This window comes from Rhincodon typus, chromosome 28 (genome assembly GCF_021869965.1).
Source record: "Rhincodon typus isolate 14 chromosome 28, sRhiTyp1.1, whole genome shotgun sequence".
NCBI lineage: Eukaryota > Metazoa > Chordata > Chondrichthyes > Orectolobiformes > Rhincodontidae > Rhincodon > Rhincodon typus.
The window spans coordinates 36,243,501-36,265,179 of record NC_063359.1 but is presented as its reverse complement, the minus strand read 5'-3'; the positions used below and the strand labels follow the sequence as shown (position 1 = coordinate 36,265,179).

General features: G+C 43.1%; 1 protein-coding gene across 1 annotated transcript in view; it reads left to right on the top strand.

The window, feature by feature from the left end:
• Positions 1-21,679, top strand: part of LOC109918901 (centrosome-associated protein 350-like) — a 148,180-nt gene that overhangs the window by 112,071 nt on the left and 14,430 nt on the right. The window contains exons 19-25 of the mRNA XM_048613401.1: positions 865-1,040; positions 6,369-6,493; positions 9,385-9,496; positions 13,257-13,417; positions 14,322-14,449; positions 16,757-16,830; positions 17,042-19,911. Coding sequence (XP_048469358.1) covers positions 865-1,040; positions 6,369-6,493; positions 9,385-9,496; positions 13,257-13,417; positions 14,322-14,449; positions 16,757-16,830; positions 17,042-19,911 — 3,646 coding nt within the window. The remainder of the gene's footprint in view (positions 1-864; positions 1,041-6,368; positions 6,494-9,384; positions 9,497-13,256; positions 13,418-14,321; positions 14,450-16,756; positions 16,831-17,041; positions 19,912-21,679) is intronic.

The following is a 21,679-nucleotide window of genomic DNA, read 5'->3' as shown; positions in this document are numbered from 1 at the left end:
GCCTGGCCTGCTGTGTTCCTCCAGCTCCACACTGTGTTATCTGTAGGCCTGGTTACTGTATCGTGGTAGAGGAACACCACTACCTTTTCATTTCATTCATTTCTGGGATGTGGGAATCCTCTGGCTGAAAAATGCGGGCAAAAAGAAACCAAGTCTGTGGATCAAGTACCCTCGAAGGGAAATGTACGAAATTTCTCACAGTCCTTTTGGTGATGTTATCACTTTGTTTCCAACTTTGTAGCGATCCTCAATTCAGTATTGGGTCAGTTAGACCAAGGTCTCAGCTTCTGTTGGAAGGTTTTATTTTCTCCTTTCAGAGTCTTGAGTTATTTGTGATTTTCAACCCTGGTTCCCGCTAGTCTGATAAATGTATCAAACTCAGCTTCTTCCAAATGTTACATGTTCTGAGGTAACCAAAAAGGCAACATCACACAGTTCTGCTTTTCCTTTGAGTTACAATTGGCTCTTTCCCTGCAACATGGTTGTCAAATTTCCATTTTCCAACTTATGTCTCCAAATGATGAGGTCGTCTTTACATCAGCATGGGCTGAGGGAAGGTGGTCTTTGTTCATTTTAGGATTTTAACCATCATCTGCCATTGCAACATTCAAACCTGAGTCCCCACGAGATTATTGTGGTCTCTCGATTAATCGTTCCGTGATCATACCAGTAGGCCATTGCCTCCCCATATTCACCCAAGGAAGTGGGGATGGGGTGGGATGGGGTGGGAAAGTGGAGATAGCAGGTCTGGGGGACAAGTAAAGAAGAAGCTAGTCTTGGTGAAATTTTCAGGTTACATTGGAGCTCTGTTGACTCCTGTGTGACTGAGGGACTGGGGTGGGGTCTTCTTGTTGCTTTTTCCAGGTTCTTGACGAAGAAAGAGAAGGAACTGGTGAAGCGCCGGCGACAAGCGGAGGATTTGCTGGAGTGGAAACAACGCTGTGACGAAGAGGAGCTGGCTCTACATAGGACTGAGTCAGAAATTGTTGCTCCCTGGAGTCCACTGGCCCAGGAGATAGATCCAGGCAAAACAGAAACCGGTATGATTCAGCAGAAATATTGCATCTCATTTTTAAAGTGGTGTCTTGCACAGACTCTGGCCTTCTGAGCTACACAGAATATCAAAACCCATGTGAGCATCTCCCTGACATTAGTTCTGCAGTTCTTTAGCTCGCCTCCAGGTGTGTGAGAACTTTGCCTGATCTTTCATGCTTACATTCTGATTTCTCACTTTTCCAAAGGTGCCTGCTGCTATTCATTTCCCAGCTGCAGTCACAATGCCATTCCTCCTCCTCTATCTGACCCCTCAACCTGCTCCGACCATCCGTGAACTGGTTGGAGCTCATATGGTAAGTGATCAGTATCAAGTCCCTCTCCAACTCTTGAAGTGATAAATAAATGTGAGAATTTAGCTGCATTTTAAACTAGGTGTAGCCCTATTCCACAACAGTAACAAATGCACATGCAAATTAAGAACACAAGTAGGCCATTCGGCCCCTTGTAACAGCCCTGCCAGTCAATAATTTCATGGCTGATCTGAATACTGCACATTCCCTCTTAACCTCCCATACCTTTTCACCAATCCTCGTGCAGATGAAAAATCTAAACACCTGTGTGTTAAAAATATTCAAAAAGTATGTATCATAGATTTTTTTTATTTTCATAGAATCCCTACGGTGTGGAAACAGGCCATTCGGCCCAATAAGTCTACATCGCCCCACTGAACAGCATCCCACCCAGGCCCATTCCCCTACCCCTGCATTTTCCCATGTCTAACCCACTTAACCTAAACATTTCTGGGCACTATGGGAAATTTAGCATAGCCAATCCACCTACCCTGCACATCTTTGGACTGTGGGAGGAAACCGGAGCACTCGGAGGAAACCCACGCAGAGATGGGGAGAATGTGCAAACTCCACACAGACTGTCGCCCGAGGCTGGAATTGAACCTGGGTCCCTGGCGCTGTGAGGCAGCAGTGCTAATTGAGGAACTATGTTCCCTGAGGCAGAATTGTTCAGAAAATGTTATTTGATTGAGTATAGGAGTTGGGAGGTCATGTTGCACCAGTACAGGACATTTGTTAGGTCAGTTTTGGAATACTGCTTTCAGTTCTGGTCTCCCTGTTATAGGGAAGATGTTGTGAAGCTTGGAAGAGTTCAGAAAAGATTTACTGGGATGTTGCCAGGGTTTATGAATAGGCCGGGGCTATTTTCCCTGGAGCATCGGAGGCTGAGAGATGACCTTATAGAGGTTTATAAAATCATCAGGGGCATGGATAAGGTGAATAACCAAGGTCATTTTCTCCCAGGGTAGGGGAGGCCAAAACTAGAGGGCATAGGTTTAAGGTGAGAGGGGAAAGATTTAAAAGGGACCTAAGGGGTAACTTTTCATGCAGAGGGTGGTGCGTATATGGAACAAGCTGCCAGAGGAGGTGGTGAACGTTGGTACAATTATAACATTTGAAAGGCATATGGATGAGTATATGAATAGGAAGGGTTTAGAGGGATATGAACCAAATACAGGCAAATGGAACTAGATTAATTTAGGATACCTGGTCAACATGGATGAGTAGTACCAAAGGGTATGTTTCCATGTTGTACATCTCTATGACTCTATGTTTAAAAGCTGGCCCGGTCTTTTAAAGGCAGCTGGCAGATTGTAAAGCTAGGTTGGAGTCCATTGCCAACTGACCGAATCTGGACCAATTGCATTGGTTCATTTTCATTCTGGAGTGCTCTACTTATGATTCGGGTGGCCCCGCATTAACCCGTGATCTCTTGACCATACTTTGCAGGTCCCGAAATATTGCACAGAATTAGCTCAGCAACAATCTGAGATCGTAGGGGCCATGGCACAAGTGAGGCGATGTCAGAACAGACGATGCGTGGGCAAAACAGCCCCAACCTGCCCCAAATTCATGACAAATCTCTCAACATTGTCTAACAAGAAAGATAAATTAGGGGAGGCGAGCACCACGTGGTGTTATCACTGGACTGTTAAATCAGAGACCCAGAAAATGTTCCAGGGACCTGGGTTTGACGTCTGCTACAGCAGATAGTTGAATTTAAATTCAATAAATATCTGGAAATAGGATTCTCATGATGACTATCAACAAGGAAAATCTCATCTGGTTCACTAGTGTTCTTTTCAGGGAATGAAACTGCCATTCTTACCTGATCTGACCTACATGGAACTCCAGGCTCACAGTAATGTGGTTGACTTCCGCCCTCCGGGATGGGCAGACACAAATGCTGGTCTAGAATCATAGAGAGTCACAGAGTTGTACAGAACGGAAACAGACCCTTCGATCCAACTCATCCATGCCAACCAGATATTCTAAATTAATCTAGTCCCATTTGCCAGCATTCAGCCCGTATCCTTCTAAACCCTTCCTAGTCATGCACCCCTCCAGATGCCTTTTAAATGTTTTAATTGTACCAGCCTCCGCTACTGATCTGGCAGCTTATTCATTACAAGCACCACCCTCTGTGAGAAAAAGTTGCCAGTTAGGTCCTTTTTAAAACTTTCCCCTCTCATCTTAAACCTATGCCCTCTAGTTTTGGACTCCCCTACCCCGGGAAAAAGATCTTAACTAGTCACCCTATCCATGCCCCTCATGACTTTACAAACTTCTATAAGGTCACCGCTCAGTCTTCGATGTTCCAGGGAAAATAGCCCTGGCCTATTCAGCCTCTCTCTATAGTCAAACCCTCCAACCCTGGCAACATGCTTGTAAATCTTTTCTGCACCCTTTTAAGCATCTTACCTATAGCAAGGAGACCAGAATTGAATGCAGTATTCCAAAATTTGTGCATGGGAAATTGTGAATCACTAACTTGATGGAGTTTTTTGAAGAAATGACAAAGAAGATTAAGAAGAAGAAAGCAGTGGACATTGTCCGTATGGACTGTTAACAGCCTTCTGGGAAATTAGGGATGGGCAGTAAATGCTGACCCAGTATGACACCAACACCCAGGAATGAATAAAAAAAGGGCTTTAACTAACACCTTCATGAACTCAGGACACCTCAAAGCACTTTTCAGCTAATGGCTTATTTCTTGAACTCTAGAACAGCCAATTTGTATGTAGCAAGCTCCAACAAGAAACCAATCAGATCATCTGCTATCAGTCATGTTGGTTGAAGGACAAATAGGATGTTAGAGAAGTGTATTTCTTTAATTTGCAGACTGGGGTCTTTTGCATTGAGCTGAGAGTTGGTTTCATATACCATATAGAGCGTCTCTAATGTGGGGACAAGTGGGGCCAGGAATTTGAACTCATGAGCTTCTAACGCAGAAGATGAGTGTGCAACCCATGAAGCTACAGGCATCCATTATGTCAAGTGTGGAATATATTTATTCGGGGTGCAGGAGATTTTTTTGCAAGGAGATTTGTAACAAAAATGTTCTATTGTCCACCATTAATATCCATGAGGAGCACTAAATGGAGGAGGGAGAAAGCAATAGTCTGCACAGAATTAATTAGCGTGGCTTTCTGTGTTTTTTAAGCAAGCATTTTAAGAGGATGAGGGCACCTTATGTTGATTTTTAATACCCAATATTCTATGGCTTCAATGTGGCATAAATAAGCCAGAACAAATTGCTACTGAACTCTCTCTAAGAGGTTTGAGAACTTGCCAATCCCTGCCAGCCATTATGGGTTTACTGGGCGACGATATCCCTTGGCAAAGTTTCATATTGTGCATTAGGAGGCTCTTCAGTGGCACTCTCCACTGAGATTGTTGGCATCATTTTCATCATTAAGGGAGATTGGTTCAGGGGCTTTGCCTGGTGCTTGGAATTCTGGGCTTGACAGAGATAGATATTGATTGGAAAGTCGGAGTGGAACAGGAGTAGCTAATATAAAAACTAAAATGTGAATCTAATCAGGAAGGATGGACCAGTTTGGCCAGGGTTCATTTCTCTAGAAAGGAGAAGACTAAGAGATGACCTGTTCGAAGTCATTAACATTGTAGAAAGGTTTGGTGGGTTAAAAGTGGAGCAAGCTTTTCGCATGAAAGTGAGACTAGAACTAGTTTTGATTTCTTTATTCTTTCCTGGGATATGAATGTTGCTGGGAAAGCCAACAATTGTCACCCATTCCTAATTGCCCTTGAATTGAGTGACTTTCGAGGCCTTAGAGGGGAGTCAAGAGTCCACCATATTGCTGTGGGTCTGGAATCATATGTAGACTAGACCAGGCAAAGATGGAAGGAATCCTTCCCCAAAGGGTCATAGAGGGCCAGGTGGGAATATAAGATGATCATTAATAAATCCAATAAAGAATTTGCGGGGAAAGAACGCTTTGCCCAGAAAACAATTGTAATGTGGAACTTGCTACAACAGGATGTAGTTGAAGTGAATAACATTGATGCATTTTAGGGGAATGAGAGTAAAGACATGAAGGTCCAGAAAATAGGTGGGTATGTTGATGGTTTCAGGTGGTGGGTTGGGAGAAGCAGAAATGATTGGCATGGGCCTGTTGGGTTGAATAGGCCTGTGCTGTGCTGTCAATAATTTCTAACTTTGTAGGAGGAGGCTTTCCACCCCTTAAGGCAACTGCCTCGACATTTAGCTAGAATGTGGCTGATCTGTATCTTCGCTTTTCCCCACATTGTGGTTTCCTAACCCTTAACATCCTTAGTCTGGAATAGTTCTGAAATTCCATTTGACACCCAAACTCAAAGTCTGCTTGAAGGAGACGTCGGGTTTTCCATCATGCCCCTTCATGGGGAAGCTTTCTTTCTTGGCTTTTCAGGCCTTTTGTGAAAAGTGCCCACGCTACCTCAGATTACCCTGGAAGGGCATGATATCTCAAACATCGAGCAACAAGTGAAACTAGCTACGTCATGTTGGAGCATAAGCGGTGTAAATGAATACACAGCCCCCTCAAGTTTTGTGTGACTTAATGAATAGACAGTGTTACTTTGAAGAAGATTAGGGACTTCTCTCCAGCCTTCTGCCCAACTATTATCCCCTGAACAGATCTCTCTTAAACAAATGATCAGATCATTATCACATTGCTGTTTGTTGAAACCTTGCTGTGTATAGACTGGTTGCTTTTCCTTCTACATCGCAAGTTAAAGAAGTTGACTGTAAAACACCTTGAGATATCCTGAGATTGTAAAAGGTACTATATAAATGCTATTAATTTATTTACTAAATATATCATGAGGATCCCTTGGTGATGTCTCTCTTGCTAGTTGAGGAGTGCTGGGGCACAAATGTCTCTTTATCATGTTCTGTCCGTTGTTAATGATCTCAATACAGACCAGCAATTGAAACAGCAATGATCGCAATCCATGTATGTGTGACAAAAGGCATTTCTTCTCTCCTTGCTTTTGTCATCTGTTTTATTCCCAAATTAGATAACTGGAACCATGAGGAATGCTCACACTCCATCGAACCAAACAAATCCCTCAGCACCAATGAAGTGGTGACCTTGGCTACAGTTGCCCCTTTGGATGAGCATTGTCAAGGGCAACAGAATGTGGTAAATACCTACTTGATGGTTCATATAATTGTCCTTGTAGAATGGTTGACTCTTGAGGTTGAGCTGTTGAATAGTCCTCCCAATGAGGCCTTTCAGACCAAGTATGAGGCTTGTATTGTTGGCTTCTCTTCCCTTGAAGGGATGTCTTCTTTAAGGAGTTAATGTTCTGTGTATACAATGTTGCGTTTCTGCCTTCCAGTTTGTTGTCTTTGGGTTTGCATGCTGCGCACACACAAATCGGTTGGCTCGCTGTAATGAGATAGTGGGAACTGCCGATGCTGGAGAATCTGAGATAGCAAGGTGTAGAGCTGGATGAAGACAGCAGGCTAAGCAGCATCAGAGGAGCAGGAAAGCTGATGTTTCGGGTCTGGACCCTTCTTCAGAAATGAAGTAGCCAAACATTGCAGACATTGTCCATTTCTGAAGTGAGAGATCTTTTCCAAAGAAGGGTCCAGACCTGAAACGTCAGCTTTCCTGCTCCTCCGATGCTGCTTGGCCTGTTGTGTTCACCCAGCCCTACACCTTGTTATCTCTGGCTTGCTGTAATGTTTGTTTTATAACTTATGATGTGTTTCACTGTTTTAAATAAGCTAACTTACAGAATTAATCAATTCCTGACAAGGGATTCATTATTGCACCATTAACATTAAGATGACAGCTTGGACACCTTGTCCAGAATGAGTTAGTTGACCTCAAGCACAATAACGTTACTTGAAACTGAGGAAGCAAAATCAGTCAACTCAGGTATTCCCTCCTAACAGGCCTTCAGTGACTCCTGCTGGAAAGTACATGTATAACTGATGAGTGGGGACAGAACCATGCTTAGGAACGCTGTGTGGTAAGACGCCACACAAACAAAAAAACGACAGGTGATTTGGCCCATTGGGATTCTAGAACTGAATGGGAAGAGGTTCATTTCTTTAATTTCCACACACACACACTCACACACACCGCACCCCCACCCCCCCACCGGCTCACCTTAGTCCAATGGTTTACGAATGCTCACTTTCCATGTTCACGTCAGGTAGCAATGCCCATAAAGTTATAACCCAGCAGGAGTCTCAACCTGCAAGATGAATAAAAGTGAAAGGGGGAGAAAGAAAGTAGATGCTTGAATGATAAATGAGCAGTAAATTTAATCAGATAGTTTCAAAAACTCAGTATATGCCCAGCTGCAGATTGGGAGGATTTCCTGGCATACAGTAAAAATGAATTTTCTAATGTGCAGTATGTTAATAAGGTTTCACACAGGATAAATAAAATACTAATCGAATTCACGGCAATAGAGTTGATCTATTCGAGTGCAGTATTGAAGTGTGCAGAGTTGCATCAATAATTAAGCTCTCACAGTGCCTGATGTGTGCGTAGTTTAATCTGGAATGCCCAGATGTACTATGAATGCTTCAAGATCTCTCACTTCAGAAATGGACAATGTGTGCAACATTTGGCCATTTCATTATTCCTTAAACAATTTAGCTGAAAGCAAAATAATGGAAAGCAGTTAACAGATACAAATTGATGACTCAGAGATGGTTGAACTAAATATGCAGCTGCTTTTGGCTAAAATTTACTTTTGGGCTCGTTATCCTCAGCATTAACAAATACTCCATGCTCAGGAATGCTGCTAAGATTCTGTACAAGAGCAGTAAATGGGAGGTGATTTGGCCTCTTAGATTCTATAGATGTGGCACTGAATGGCAAGAGATTGGAATACCGACGAGAAAAGGTTGGTTCATTTGGACGTGCAGCAGGAAATCGATGGAAAAGGAATTCTGTTGCAATGCCATGGCATTTTGCTTCTTTAGGATTCTGGGAGTGACTGGCATGGGGCTTGGTTCATTGGAAGTTCATCCCTGGAAGAAGTATGTGTAGACTCAGGGGAGAATGTAAATTAATGACCTTGCAATTTTGATATTATTTCAATGATATTATTAAATAGGATATGATCTTGTTACTTAACAATGTGTTAGGTCAAGGTTTGACATTATTGCTGAAAGATGAACATGGGTTACTGGGGCTTTTTAATGTTGTCTTAAGAAGTGATGCTGAGGATATATGATATATAATATATCAGTCATCAATTTTGGATCTGGAGAACCCAAGTCACATTGAAAAGTATCATAAATGCAATGCATCCCGATGACTAGTTAATGTACTATTTTCAGAAAACAGTTACAAATCAAAAGCAAACTATCCTTTTAAAAAACATAAGAGAAAGTTCATCATTTTCTGTAGATTTTGGCTAATTTTGATCATCCTGCTCCTCTGCAAAGTAGTTGCAAACATCTGTCAATGTAGAGAAACCTCTGGATTCCTCAAATTAACTTCAGGATGGGTGGCAAGATGGCTCAGTGGTTAGCACTGTTGTCTCACAGTGCCAGGGACCCAGATTTGATTCCAGCCTTAGGTGACTGTCTGTCTGTTTGGAGTCTGCACGTTCTCCCTATGTCTGCGTGGGTTTCTACCAGGTGCTCCGGTTTCTTCCCACAGTCTAACGATGTGCAAGTTAGGTGGATTGGTCATGCTAAATTGCCCTGCAGTGTCCAGGGATGTGCAGGTTAGGTGGACTAGCCATGGGAAATATGGGGATAGGTTGAAGGGGTGGAATGCTGTTCAGAGGGTTGTTGCAGACTTTATGGGCCGAATGGTCTCTCTGATTCCATGGCACATTTACAATGACTGGGATTTCTGAACAATGATCTCCTGAGGACAGGACCATAATACTCATAGACCTGAGCCAAGAAGATGGGCTAGGCTGAATGATGGTAAAATTAGAGTGTGACTGAGAGCTTCACACTGCACAATTGATCTCAGTCTCTAAAATTCAACTTGCGCTTTGCAGTTTCCAGTTAATATTGGAAGGTTTTATTTTTGGATTTCCTCACTTTCAGAAACCTCCTGCAAAAAGCTCGGAGCAGAGGCCTGCAATGGTTCCAAAACCTTCTGAAAAGTCAGCAATCGAGGTGGCCAAGATTCAGTCAGAGAAAGGTTTACTTATCACTGGTGAGAATGGGAAAAGAAAATCTTTCAATTTAATGTTCCAATTAACATTTTTCTTGCTAAATTTCTCCTTTTCACCTGTCAACATTTCCCCCAGTGCTTTAGTTTCTTTCTAGAATAGAATATCCTTTATTAGATGGCTAATGGTTTTGAAGCTAAAGGCTGTCGTTTGTGTGTGTTTCTGGAAACTGCATGTTAGCAAGGAGTTAGATCGTGAAACAGTGAACACCATGTCTGTCCGTCCTCTCCTGCCATGCTCCCAAGCATACACAAGATCTCCTGGACACTGAAATAATTCCCTTCCAGGGAATGTGATGTCTTGAGAGAGGGAAAAGAAAAGCTTTAAGAAAAGGCTGGCCAGAGCGGATGTGCCCAGATGTTCCGCAATTCAAGTCTGCAACTTTTCATGTTTCTCTTGTGAATGTCGGGGCCAGGGTATGTTGGCTGTGGCTCAGTCCGTAGCACTCTCACCTCGGAGTCAGAGATCCTGGTTTTTAGGCCTCATTGGGGTTGGGCTGGGAGGTGGACAAATACTAGAAGTAGCACTATCGGCCATGACCTGCACCCTCAATCTCTCCCCTCCTCGACATCATTTCCTTGGAGACACTCTACAAATGGAAAGCCTACCAGCCCTCAAGAGGGAGTAGCTGATTAAGCCAATTAACAATCTGTCAAGACTTACAAACCAGGGCCAGCAGGAATTTTCCAATCAGTTTTCAGGCTCCCAGATCTAGTTGGATGACTTAGTCTTGCCTTCTGAAAGTAGAATGGAGAGGCAATGGCCTAGAGGTATTATCACTAGACTATTAATCTAGAAACTCAGCCAGTGTTCTGGGGACCCAGGTTCGAATCCCACCATGGCAGATAGTGGAATTTGAATTCAATAACAAAACAAGTGGAATTAAGAATCTACCAATGACCATGAAACCATTGTCTGTAAAACCCATCTGGCTCACTAATGTCTTTCAGGGAAGGAAATCTGCCATCCTCACCTGGTCTGGCCTACATGTGACTCCACACCCACAGCAATATGGTTGACCCTCAACTGCCCTCCTGAAATGGCCTAGCAAGCCATTCGGTTATACCAATCACCACAAGAGATAGGCAATAAATGCTAGCCAGGCAGTGACATCCATGTCCACAAGTAAATAAACAAAAACCTTCCCCACCCATTCTGTCACAGCTGCAATACTTACACTTCAGAGAGTTTGGAGAAAGGGTTCCTCCATTTAGAAATGCCCTCCTTTGCACTCATCTTGACTGATATCCTGCTGTGGCCCACCAGCTGACAGGCTTCTGGTTGGCACTCTCTCTTTGAGAACATGCCCACTTTCCTTAATTTAGCACTGAGTCCAAGAAGCTCAACGCTATCTGGGTCCCTTGGTTGGCATCCCTTTCACCACCTTTAATGTTCACTCTCTCTAACACCAATGCATTCTGGCAGCAGTGGGTATCATTCAAAACATGCACTGCATGAGATTTTGAATCCAGCAACTTCCATCCCCTAGAAGGACAACAGGAGCAGATATATGGGAATACCGCCACTTGCAAGTTCCCCTCCAAACCACTCACCAACATGGCTTGTAAATATATTGCCGCTCCTTCACTGTTGCTGGATCAATATCCTAGAATTCCCTTCATGGCATTCTGGTTCATCCCAGACCACATGAAGTTCAGCAGCTTATCACCACCTCCTTCTCATGGTAACTAGGGATGGGCAGCAAATGCTGGACCAGTCGGAAATGCCCACATACTGTAAATTAATTTTTTAAAATAAAGATGTTGCCCTCTGGCTATTAATTGGCTACTCTGAAGGAAATCACATCAAGCAACTGTTTCCAATGTAGTGCGGGCATCTAATGCCCATTTAAGCCTGAGCAGGGTGCAGAGGTTTGGGTCACGTTTCAGAAATCCTCTTGATTATCCACACAACCTGTTCTCATCAGTTCGCCTTCCCAGGATATTGGTTAAGGGTTCCATGTACCTGATTCACTCTGTCATTGTTACTGTGTTTGGTTGATATTAGATGCCCTGAGCTATGAAGCACCATCACCTTCCACTGTGAGCACAATGAGAACTCCCCAGTTTTCACTAAAATTTCAACTTGAACCTCATAAACAGGTACAGCAGCTCTAGATTAATGCCTCGTACCCCTTCAGTATTGCAGAGAAGTGTAGATGTTGAGTTCAGAAATCATGATGCAGGCTTCAAACCCACAATCTTCTGTCAAAGTGCATCTAGGACGACACAACTGGTGCAACATAGTAGACCATACTGTTTTTCTGTGATGATTTCCCTCAAGGAAGAACTATTCTGGAGAGTACAAACAGTAAAAATCTGCTGTCAAATTTTTTTTAAGGTTTTTGTTTTGGTCCTATGTCTGGATGTGGTTTGCAACTGGTCTGGACCAGTTTTAAGACAGTTCCATCCCTCAGTTTGAAATCCAACTGATTATTCGTTCCAAAATATGTGTAGGAGCATATTGCTGTTTCTTTTCCAAAGAAACAGGAAATAAGAGCATAAGAAATAGGAGCAGGAGTAGGCCATCTGGCCCTGTCAAGCCTGCTCTGCCATGCAATAAGGTCATGGCTGATCTTTTCATGGAATCAACTTCACTTACCTGCTAGCTTAATTCCTTTACAGCTCAAAAGTCTATCTATCTTTGCCTTAAAAACATTCAATGAGGAAACCTCAACTGCTTCACAGGGCAAGGAATTCCACAGATTCACAACCCTTTGGGTGAAGAAGTTCCTCCTCAACTCAGTTCTAAATCTGCTCCCCCTTATTTTGAGGCTATGCCCCCTTGTCCTAGTTTCACCCGCCAGTGGAAAAAACCTCCCTGCTTCTTTCTTATCTATTCCCTTCATAATTTTAAATGTTTCTATAAGATTCTCCCTCATTATAAAAAATATATGCAGATATTATGGTTTTAAAAATGAGGCATATTTAGAACTAGAAATAGCAGTTACATTTTAACATGACAACCTCATTGTGACATGTTTGCTCCAGGCAGCAGAGTGCCAGGGTGGAGATGGTGATATAGTGGGTAATGTCACTGAATGAGTGATTCAGAAGCTTAGCAGGGGCAGGACCAAATACAGCAATCATGGATCCTGATGCTGTTCCTGGCCAGGCTCCTGATTCGTGACCTGATCACAATAGCTTGGCAATCCCTCCCCAACTGGACTCAAATACGGACCTTTTGACCCTTGGGCTCCAGTTACTGGGCCCTGATAAAACCCCTGTCCCTGTGTCTGAGTGACTGACATGGGGTTAAATCTCACATCAGCAGCTGGTGATATTTAAAGCCAATGAAGAAAGTCTGGAATGAAAGTCTCGTCATCATTGAAAAATGGTGACCATGACAACTGTCATCAATTATTGCAAAAACTCACCTGGATCCCTAAAGTCTTTTTTTTGGGAAGCAAATCTGCCACCCTTCCCCTCTCTGACTTACAGCAATGACTATTAACTGTCTTAAATGTCCTCTGAAATGTCTTGGTTTTCAGTTCTCCAGAACACTGATCCCAACAAGGTTGAAGTGACTCTTAACTGCCCTCTGTGGAGCAATTTACTCAGTTTAAGGGGCAGTTAGGGGTGAGGAACAAGTGCTGGCCTTGCCAATGACACCAACACCCCATGAAAGAATAAAGACATGCCACGGTATATGAGGGGTGAATTCTCACTCCTGAGTTACACAGCACCACAGAGAGCAGTGGGACATTTCATTGATCAATCAATGAACAATTTCTTCTGTTTCCAGAGACAGCCCAGAAACAAGGTGCTGGAGAAAACCGGATATCCCCACTGGAGTGTGAACTGGCAAATGGGAAGGCGATGTTGGGTGACCTGCAGAGTGAGCAGAAGAGGCGGCGAAGGGAAAGGTTAAAGATGGAAGAAGCTGATCTGTGCAGACAGCTGGAGGTTTGTTGTGTATGTCAAAGGGAACAACGTATGGGTGTCGTAGCCCTTGAAGATAAAGCATGCATTTACATAGCACCTCTCTTTTTTTACCTCAGGCTGTCCCACAGCTTCTCATGGCCAGTTAGCTATTGTTACTCACTCTGTGCAGCAGCATTGTGAATTATGCAGCAACTTTGGGCAGCAGAGTGACTTGGCGGTTAGCACTGCTGACTCACAGTGCTGGGTACCCAGGTTCGATTCCAGTCTCTGGTGACTGCCTGTGTGGAGCTTACACATTCTCCTTGTGTCTGCGTGGGTTTCCTACAGGTACTCCCACAATCCAAAGATCCGCAGGTTAGGTGGATCGGCCATGCTCAATTGCTCTCCATTTCCAGGAATTGCAGGCTAGGTGGGTTAGCCGTCTAGGCCTGAAACGTCAGCCTTCCTGCTCCTCTGATGCTGCTTGGCCTGCTGTGTTCATCGAGCTCTACACCTTGTTATCTTAGATTCTCCAGCATCTGCAGTTCCTACTATCTCTAGCCACAGTGAATGCAGGGTTATGGGGATAGGGTAGGCTCTGGGATCTGGGTGGTATGCTCTTCAGAGGGCACATGCAGACTTGATGGGCCAAATAGTCTCTTTCCACACTGTAGGGATTCCATGATATATTTATGTATGATAAATGCCGGAAATTTAAAAATGTTTGCAGATGTAAAAAGAGATGACTGTTGGATGATCTCAGTTAAGCAACTCTGTAATATTACTAAGTCTGGGGCCAGTCAAACTGAAGAGTGATAATTGTTTGAAATGCCAGCTGACTGCAGCCTTGCTCTGATGCCATCCTGATGTCTGTGTTTTGACTATTTGCCCAGCCTTTGTGACAGTAACATTTTGTCATTCCTGCTGTTGTTTTATTTTCCCCCAGGAGTACGACGCCTTCATCAGTAAGACAAAAGCTGAGCTGATTTCAGATGCTGAGTTTTACCTCATTTCAAAGCCACAAATTAAAGCCCCTATGGCAGTGCTGCACAAGCCTTTCCCTCAGCTGCTGAGGTACTGAGATTACAGCGGGGAAAAAAAAATTACATGTAGATCTTGCCATTCTTCGAAGTGTGGAGGACATTATTAATCGCTAGATGTGATTCATGACGTGTTGTGTCTCTTAGATTGAAACCGGACCTGCAAATGGTTGTCCTGCATTTGGAGATGAACATTTAGAATCGGAGGTCCTGAGCTAGTGGTTAGCAAGGACAGTGGCAGATGTGGTCCCACTTGGTGTCTGAGTGGGAGGGACTGAGAAAAATTCTGTTGGGGTTTCTGCTCCTGATTGCTGCCCATAGACCAGTTGCTGGAGTGTCACAGAGTGTCCGTGTTGTCACACTCAGTTTTCATGTCCTGAACGCTGACTCTGAATTTTGAGTCTGTCATTCAGAGAAGAGAGCAGTGCAGGAAGAGTCCTTTGGACAGGCACTGCTAAACCCAGCTGCCTTAATGCATTGGGGTTAGGGATGGTACATCTCTCTCCTTAAAAAAGCCTCCTTACCCTCATCAACCTGCTTGCAACACTGCCCCAAATGTTCGCCTGTTACTCCCAAGCCTCCCCTCGTTCTCAACTAGTCTCCTGCAAGGATGGGTCTGAAAATAGAGATGCCCACATCCACAGACTGAATGCGTTACACTGCAACATTGACGGAACAGACCTGGTTGAACAAAAACTGGAGTTAAGCCTCGAGGTTGCAGCTCCTTGACTGTCGGTCCTACGAGGAAGTAAGGCAGTAAGATGAGCCATAGCCAAAAACTGTTGATTTCCCACCTTCCAAAGCCGCTTTCGCTAAGTTGTTTTATCTCTGTCCTTGCCTCCCTTTGGATGCCGTTACTCCAGATAGTGAAATAATGAGCAGCATCAAAGCAGGAGAACAGAAGGAACCAGAAGGAGAAGGAGGAAATGAATCAAGAAAGCCAATGAAAAGGGACCAGCAATTAAAAATGTAGAGAGAACACAGAAACACTTCAGCAGGTCCCTCAAGCCTGTATCACAATTCACTGAGATCAAGGCTGAACCTTCCCTTTCAATTCTTACTTCATAGAAACATGGGACTCCTTGGGTGGCAGAGGTGTGGTGATAATGTCGCTGGGTTAGTCATCCCGAATTCCAGCTAACGCTCTGGGAACATGGATTTAAATCCCACCGTGTCAGATAGTGAAAATTGAAATCAATAAAAACCTGGAATAAAAGTAAGTTGGCCAAATAGCGACCACGTTGATTATTATAAAAATCCATTAGGTTCACCAATGTCCCTTTAGGGAAGGAAATCTGCCATTCTCACCTGGTCTAGCCTATATGTAACTCCAGATGCATAGCAATATTGTTGAGTTTTATTTGCCCATTGAAATGGTCCTAGCAAAGCATTCAGGTCAAGGGGCAATTTGAGCAATAAATGCTAGCCCAGCCAACAATGCCCACATCCCATGAATGAACAAAAAAAGGAGCCCATTCTGCCCTTTGAACCTCCTCTGTCATTCAATAATTTCCTGGTTGATTATCCAATTCAGCACCCTGTCCCTGCTTTCTCTCCTTCCCCTTTGATGCCTTCAGCCATAAGAACTATAACTACTCCTTCTTGAAATCACTTAATGTTTTTGACTCAGCCACTTTATGTGGCAGAGAATTCCACATGCTCACCACTCTCTGGGTGACGACATTTCTCCGCATCTCAGTCCTGAATGGCCTACATTGTATCCTTAGACTGTGATCCGTGATTCTGTACTCCCTGGTCATTGGGAACATCCTTCCTATCTAGTCTAGTCCCGTTAGAAATATATAGGATTCCATGAGAAGAGAAGCTCCCTCATTCTTCAAAATTCCAGTGAATATAGTCCTAACTTGCCCAATCCCCAAACCCCTTGTTTTTGTTGAACAAACAGCATCAAGAGCGAGAATTCCTAAACTTCACAACCCTTTGGGCAAGGAACTTTCTCCTCTTCTGGGCTAACTCTCCAACCAGGGCTAACAATCTACTTTGTCAAACTTTCTCAAAATGCTAAACATTTCAATGAGATGAAAACAACAAAGAACTTAGATAAATTGGAAAAACGAAGCAAGAAAAGGAACCAAAATCTGAGCTAGTGACTAATGTCACTCTGAATGTGAGCCAAAGTGGTTACCTTTCAATTTATCATCCTCTCTGTCCATTGTGAATCTGGATCCTTCCTCTTTCCTTACCTTCTCTGTTCAATTTTGTGAAGGTTATTATCTTGAGCAAAACGACCAAGTGTTAAACTGCTGATAAAACCTCATGTGAATTATTTTTTACAATGTGTGAGAGCAGTTATTAATAGAAAATATCCTTTTTTGCTTAGGTCTAACATTCTGAAACATCCAGCAAAACCTAGTGCTGAGATCCTTCAATCACAAAACGTACCTTCAAAGCAGGGTAAGGGGATGTACAATGACTCATAAAATAATTCATATTTTAAAGATGTTTGCTATCTTTTAATCGCTAGATGTGATTCATAACGTGTTGTGTCTCTGAGATTGAAACCGGACCTGAAAATGGTTGTCCTGCATTTAGAGGTGAACATTTAGAAACGCCAACCGTCATACAGTTTTGAACATGCTCTTACCTTACTCTTACTGCACTTCAGGTGAAAAGGCTAATGGTGTGGAAAAGATATTGAAACCACAAGAGGCAATAGGATCTGTTGATGTCAGCTGTCCACTGAGTAAGTCTCAGATTAGTGACCAACCATCTCAGTGTCCTGTGTCCCAACTTCTACCTTCCTCTGTGCCAGATGATGGGAATCAGTGTGCGGAAAGCCAATTGGAAATGCTTACTCATTGTGGGTCTGCAGAATCATCACAAAGTTCAGACATAGTTATTGAATCTTTAGACTCATCTGACAACTGCAGGGAAGAAATCTTGTGTGATAGCAACTCAGACAATTCAGCTTGCAAGAGGACTAAAGACACTGATGACTCTTGGAGTGAAAAGTCTTCTATTCTACTTGAGACAGAAGGAAATGTGATGATATTATCATCAAAACCAACAGGATCATTGATTGGAAGGAAGCCCCAGTTGCAACTCCATGATGCCTGGAGTAATGTCGCTCCCCAAGCAGCAGATAATTTATCGCAAGCCTCTGCTCACCACTTACTGAGTAACACAATCAGCCTGGAAGCAGAAGAAAGAATGGAACATGAAAATATACAACCAAATTATGTTGTCAAAAATTCAGAAATCACCAAAGATTGGTTTGGATTGCCTAATCATTCTGAAAATGTCTCCAGCTTCAGGCCTGCATCGACCCTCCAGACTTCATTGCAGGCCCCAGTGGCACAGAATGAAATGCTTAAACCTGAAATAGTGGTGGAGTGTGAAGAAATGATGACTGCTGGACTGCCCTTTGGAAAGGATGGTAATTTCTGGGAACCAACTGCAACTCCACTTTCCCTGAGAAGCAGGCATTACCTGCACAAGAGTGCAGCTTTAGCAACTGCTCAAATGGCTCCAGGCAGCTGGACTGCAGAGATTATTTCACCAGTGCTCTCCCTACCAGACGTGCATGACTATGCCAGCACTGAAAAAAACTTGAAGGTCCAAGGCTTGGGTCCATTATCCAATGAAGTGATACAGTCACCTGCAAGTGATACTTTGTGCACAAATGGCAATTCACCATCTTTATTGGAACAAACAAATCTGTTAAGAAGTGAAACAGTTAAAGAAATGGCCCCGCATAGAGCAGAGAGGTCACCTGGGTCTGATGATATTGCATCTGAAGGTGATGAGTTGCTACCTTTGAGTGCAAAACTGAAATTACGGAGTCCCAAAATGTTACCTCCAGTCTTAAGGGAATCCTCAAGCAAAGAAGATCTGTTTTCACTGAAAGGAATTGGCTTATTGGCTCAGGGGGAGCAGCCATCTCTTGTAGAAGAAATCTCACCTGTAAATGAGGAGCTGCTATCTTCAGCTGAGGAAGACAGCATCTTCAATACAACGGGCTTAAGCTCTCCAATTTATGAATTAATTTTATGTGAAAGTGAAGCCTTTCCCATTCCAGATGAAGCTGATAGTGCTATTGAAACTGAAAACGTTCCTCAATCTCCAGGAGAAAATATTTTTTGCATCAGCAATAAGCTTCCATCTTCAATTAGAGAAAATATCTTTGATAGAACTGAAGGCCTACAACCGCTATCTGTTGGTAACTCTTTGCTAAATGAGAAGTTACCATCTTTAGGCGAAAAACACAGCTTGGTGAATGCTGATAATTTCACTGCTTTTCTTCCTCCTCCCATTGAAGCAGCAGGTGAAGGGAAGGTCAATGCTACAACAGAGAAACTTGAGCACCCATTAAAAATAAGTGGAGAGGAAACTGGCACACAGTTGGATGAGGAAAATCTTCTTTTGCCTGAATCATTAGGAATTCACATACCTCGAAAGGACCAACAAATGGTTGATCCTTTAAAGGCTGATAATGTTGGAGACCAGATGCGAGCAAGCCATGGAGAACCTGATACCTTACAGTGTGAAAGGCATACATCATTTGACCAGGGTGGCTGTGCTGATGTAGAAGTGACTATACCAAAAGGTGACTATGATGGAGTCTTCTGGGGTGTGAAGTGTTTTAAATGTATGAATAATTTTGGCAGTTTTAACACTCATGGCAATCCATGGGTTGATTATGAATTTGATGCAGGTGTCACAAATGGCGAAGACTTATTCTGTGATGGAGTATGTGAGCAAAAGTACAAAAACCTGGACAATGAATTGAAAGAAGCTCATGGCTTTGAAGAAATATCTGAAGAGAAGGAAAATGAGAAGGAAGATACTTACCAGCTGAAGGTCAAAAAGCTATATTCCTGCCAACTTGGCCAAGGAGATCCACATCCAAGTGGTATTGATGAGCCTGCACTGGAACAAATAATTGTGGAATGTGCAAAGGCAGTGGAGTCATTTGTTGGTTGTCAAGATTTGGTGGATGCCCAAGTGGAACAAGATTTGCAGTTGGACTTCCATGCCTACTTAGAAGGCTTGGACCACTCATGGGTATTGCAACATCCTCGGGGTAAGAGCAGTGAACAGTTGGTGAATGAAGTTACAGAACATCTCATGGAATATCTGGTGGAAGAAACTTTGGCTGAATTGACTGGGATCAGACAGCAGCAAAATCAGAGCAGCAAAAAAACAAGGGGAACGAGGCTCGATGGGCATCAAAACACTCAAGACTTTATTAAACTTGCTCAGCAAAACAGTGGACCACTTAAAGGGCAAAGAGATCATGACAAATCCTTCATGAGTGTTCCTGACCTTTCAAGAATAAATTGTATACAGCTGAAAGATCCAATTAGAATTGCAAAGGATGGCTGTCCTGAAGAAAGAATTGAAAATGTGACTGAAAATTTAATAGCAAAATTGGTGGATGATTCAGCAAAGGAATATGCCCAAATCAAGAGGAAACACCATGGAAAATTAGATGCAAATAATATCTGCTGTCCTCGGACTGTGGTGAATTGGACTGTAAGTAAATACACTATTGTACATAGATAAGAGAAAGGTTTCAACATAATTAAAAGAAGAACCACAATGGCATTGAGATTTATGTTTGAAGCAGCTTGTTGCTACAGTCTGGAATGTACTGCCTGGTAGTGTGGCATAAGCAGATTTGGTTGTAACTTTCAAATGGGAATTGGAAATGTATTTGTAAGTTGAAGAATTGCAAGGCTATGTGGAAAGAATGGAGAAGGGCGAACAAAATAGATGTATCTTTTAAAGAAAAAAGTACCATGTGTAAGACACAGGGACAGAAGTGCATTCAGCCCATCAAATCTGCCCCACCGTTTAATGAGATCATGGTTGTTCTGATAATCTTTAACTCCACTTTCCTGCCTTTTCTCCATAACTCTTGATGTACTTACTGGTTAAAATTCTGTCTGTCTCAGCCATGAATATACTTAATGTTTCACCCTTGACAGGCCTGCTGGTATCGAATTCCACAGATTCACTACTCCCTGAGAAAAGAAACTCCTCCTCATCTCTGTCTTAATGCACGACCCCTCATTCTGAGATTCTGTCCTCTGGTCCTAGACTCTCTCACAAGCAGAAACGTTTCTGAATATACCCTGGCAAGAACCTTCCAGGACTCTTTGTTTCAATGAGGTCATTCTCATTCTTCCATATTCCAATAAGTACAAAAGTCTGTGGAAGCCAAGTCACTGATTATATTCAAGGAAGAGAAATATTTTTAGATTTTAAAGGTGTCAAGTGGTGCAGGGAGAAAGCGGGAATATGACATTGAGAAAGAGGGTCAGCCATGACCATATCGGGTGGCAAAATGGGATCAAGGACAGAATGGCCAATCCTGCTCTGAATTTCTATGTTTCTAGGACTCACATTTTATAAGATCATACAGACATAAGAAGTAGGGGCAGGAATAGGCAATTCAGACCCTCATAGTTGCCTTGCCATCCAATGCCATCATGGCTGGTCTCATCTCAGCCTCATCCCCACTTTCCTGCTCACTCTCCATAACCTTTCAACCAATCACTAAATAAAAATCTGTCTCTCTCCTCCTTAACTTTACTCTATGCCCCAGCATCCACCAGACTCCAGGGTAATGAATTCCACAGATTCACGACCCTTTGAGAGTAGTAAGTTCACCTCATCTCTGTTTTAAATCTATTACCCCTTAGCCTAAAATTGTAACTTCTCATTCTTTCATAGAAGCATCCTTTCTACATTTACTTTGTCCATTCCCTTTAATATCTTATATACCTGTTGTGGTTCGTTGGCTCGCCGAGCTGGTTCGTTGTTCTGCAGACGTTTCATTAGCCTGCTGGGTAATATTATCAGTGCAGCCTCCGATGAAGCACTGTTGTGTTTTCCCGCCTGGTATTTAAACTCTGGTGACCTTTGAGCTGGATTACCTCATTTTCCTTTGCAGTGGAGTATATCTAGGGTCTAGCTCTATGTGTTTGTTGATGGCCTTCTTAATGGAGAACCAGGCCTCTAGGTATTCCGTGCTTGTCTCTGCTTGGCCTGTCCCAGGTTCCTGCCAGTTTGATTGGGACAACACCAGGATCCTGGGACAGGCAAAGCAGAGACAAGCATGGCAATTCCTAAATGCCTGGTTCTCCATGAAGAAGGCCATCAATAAACACATAGAGCTAGACGCTATATATACTCCACTGCGAAAGAAAACCGGAAGTGAGGTAACCCACCTCAACGGACACCAGAGTTTAAATAACAGGCGAGGAAAACACAACAGCGCTTCATCGGAGGCTGCACT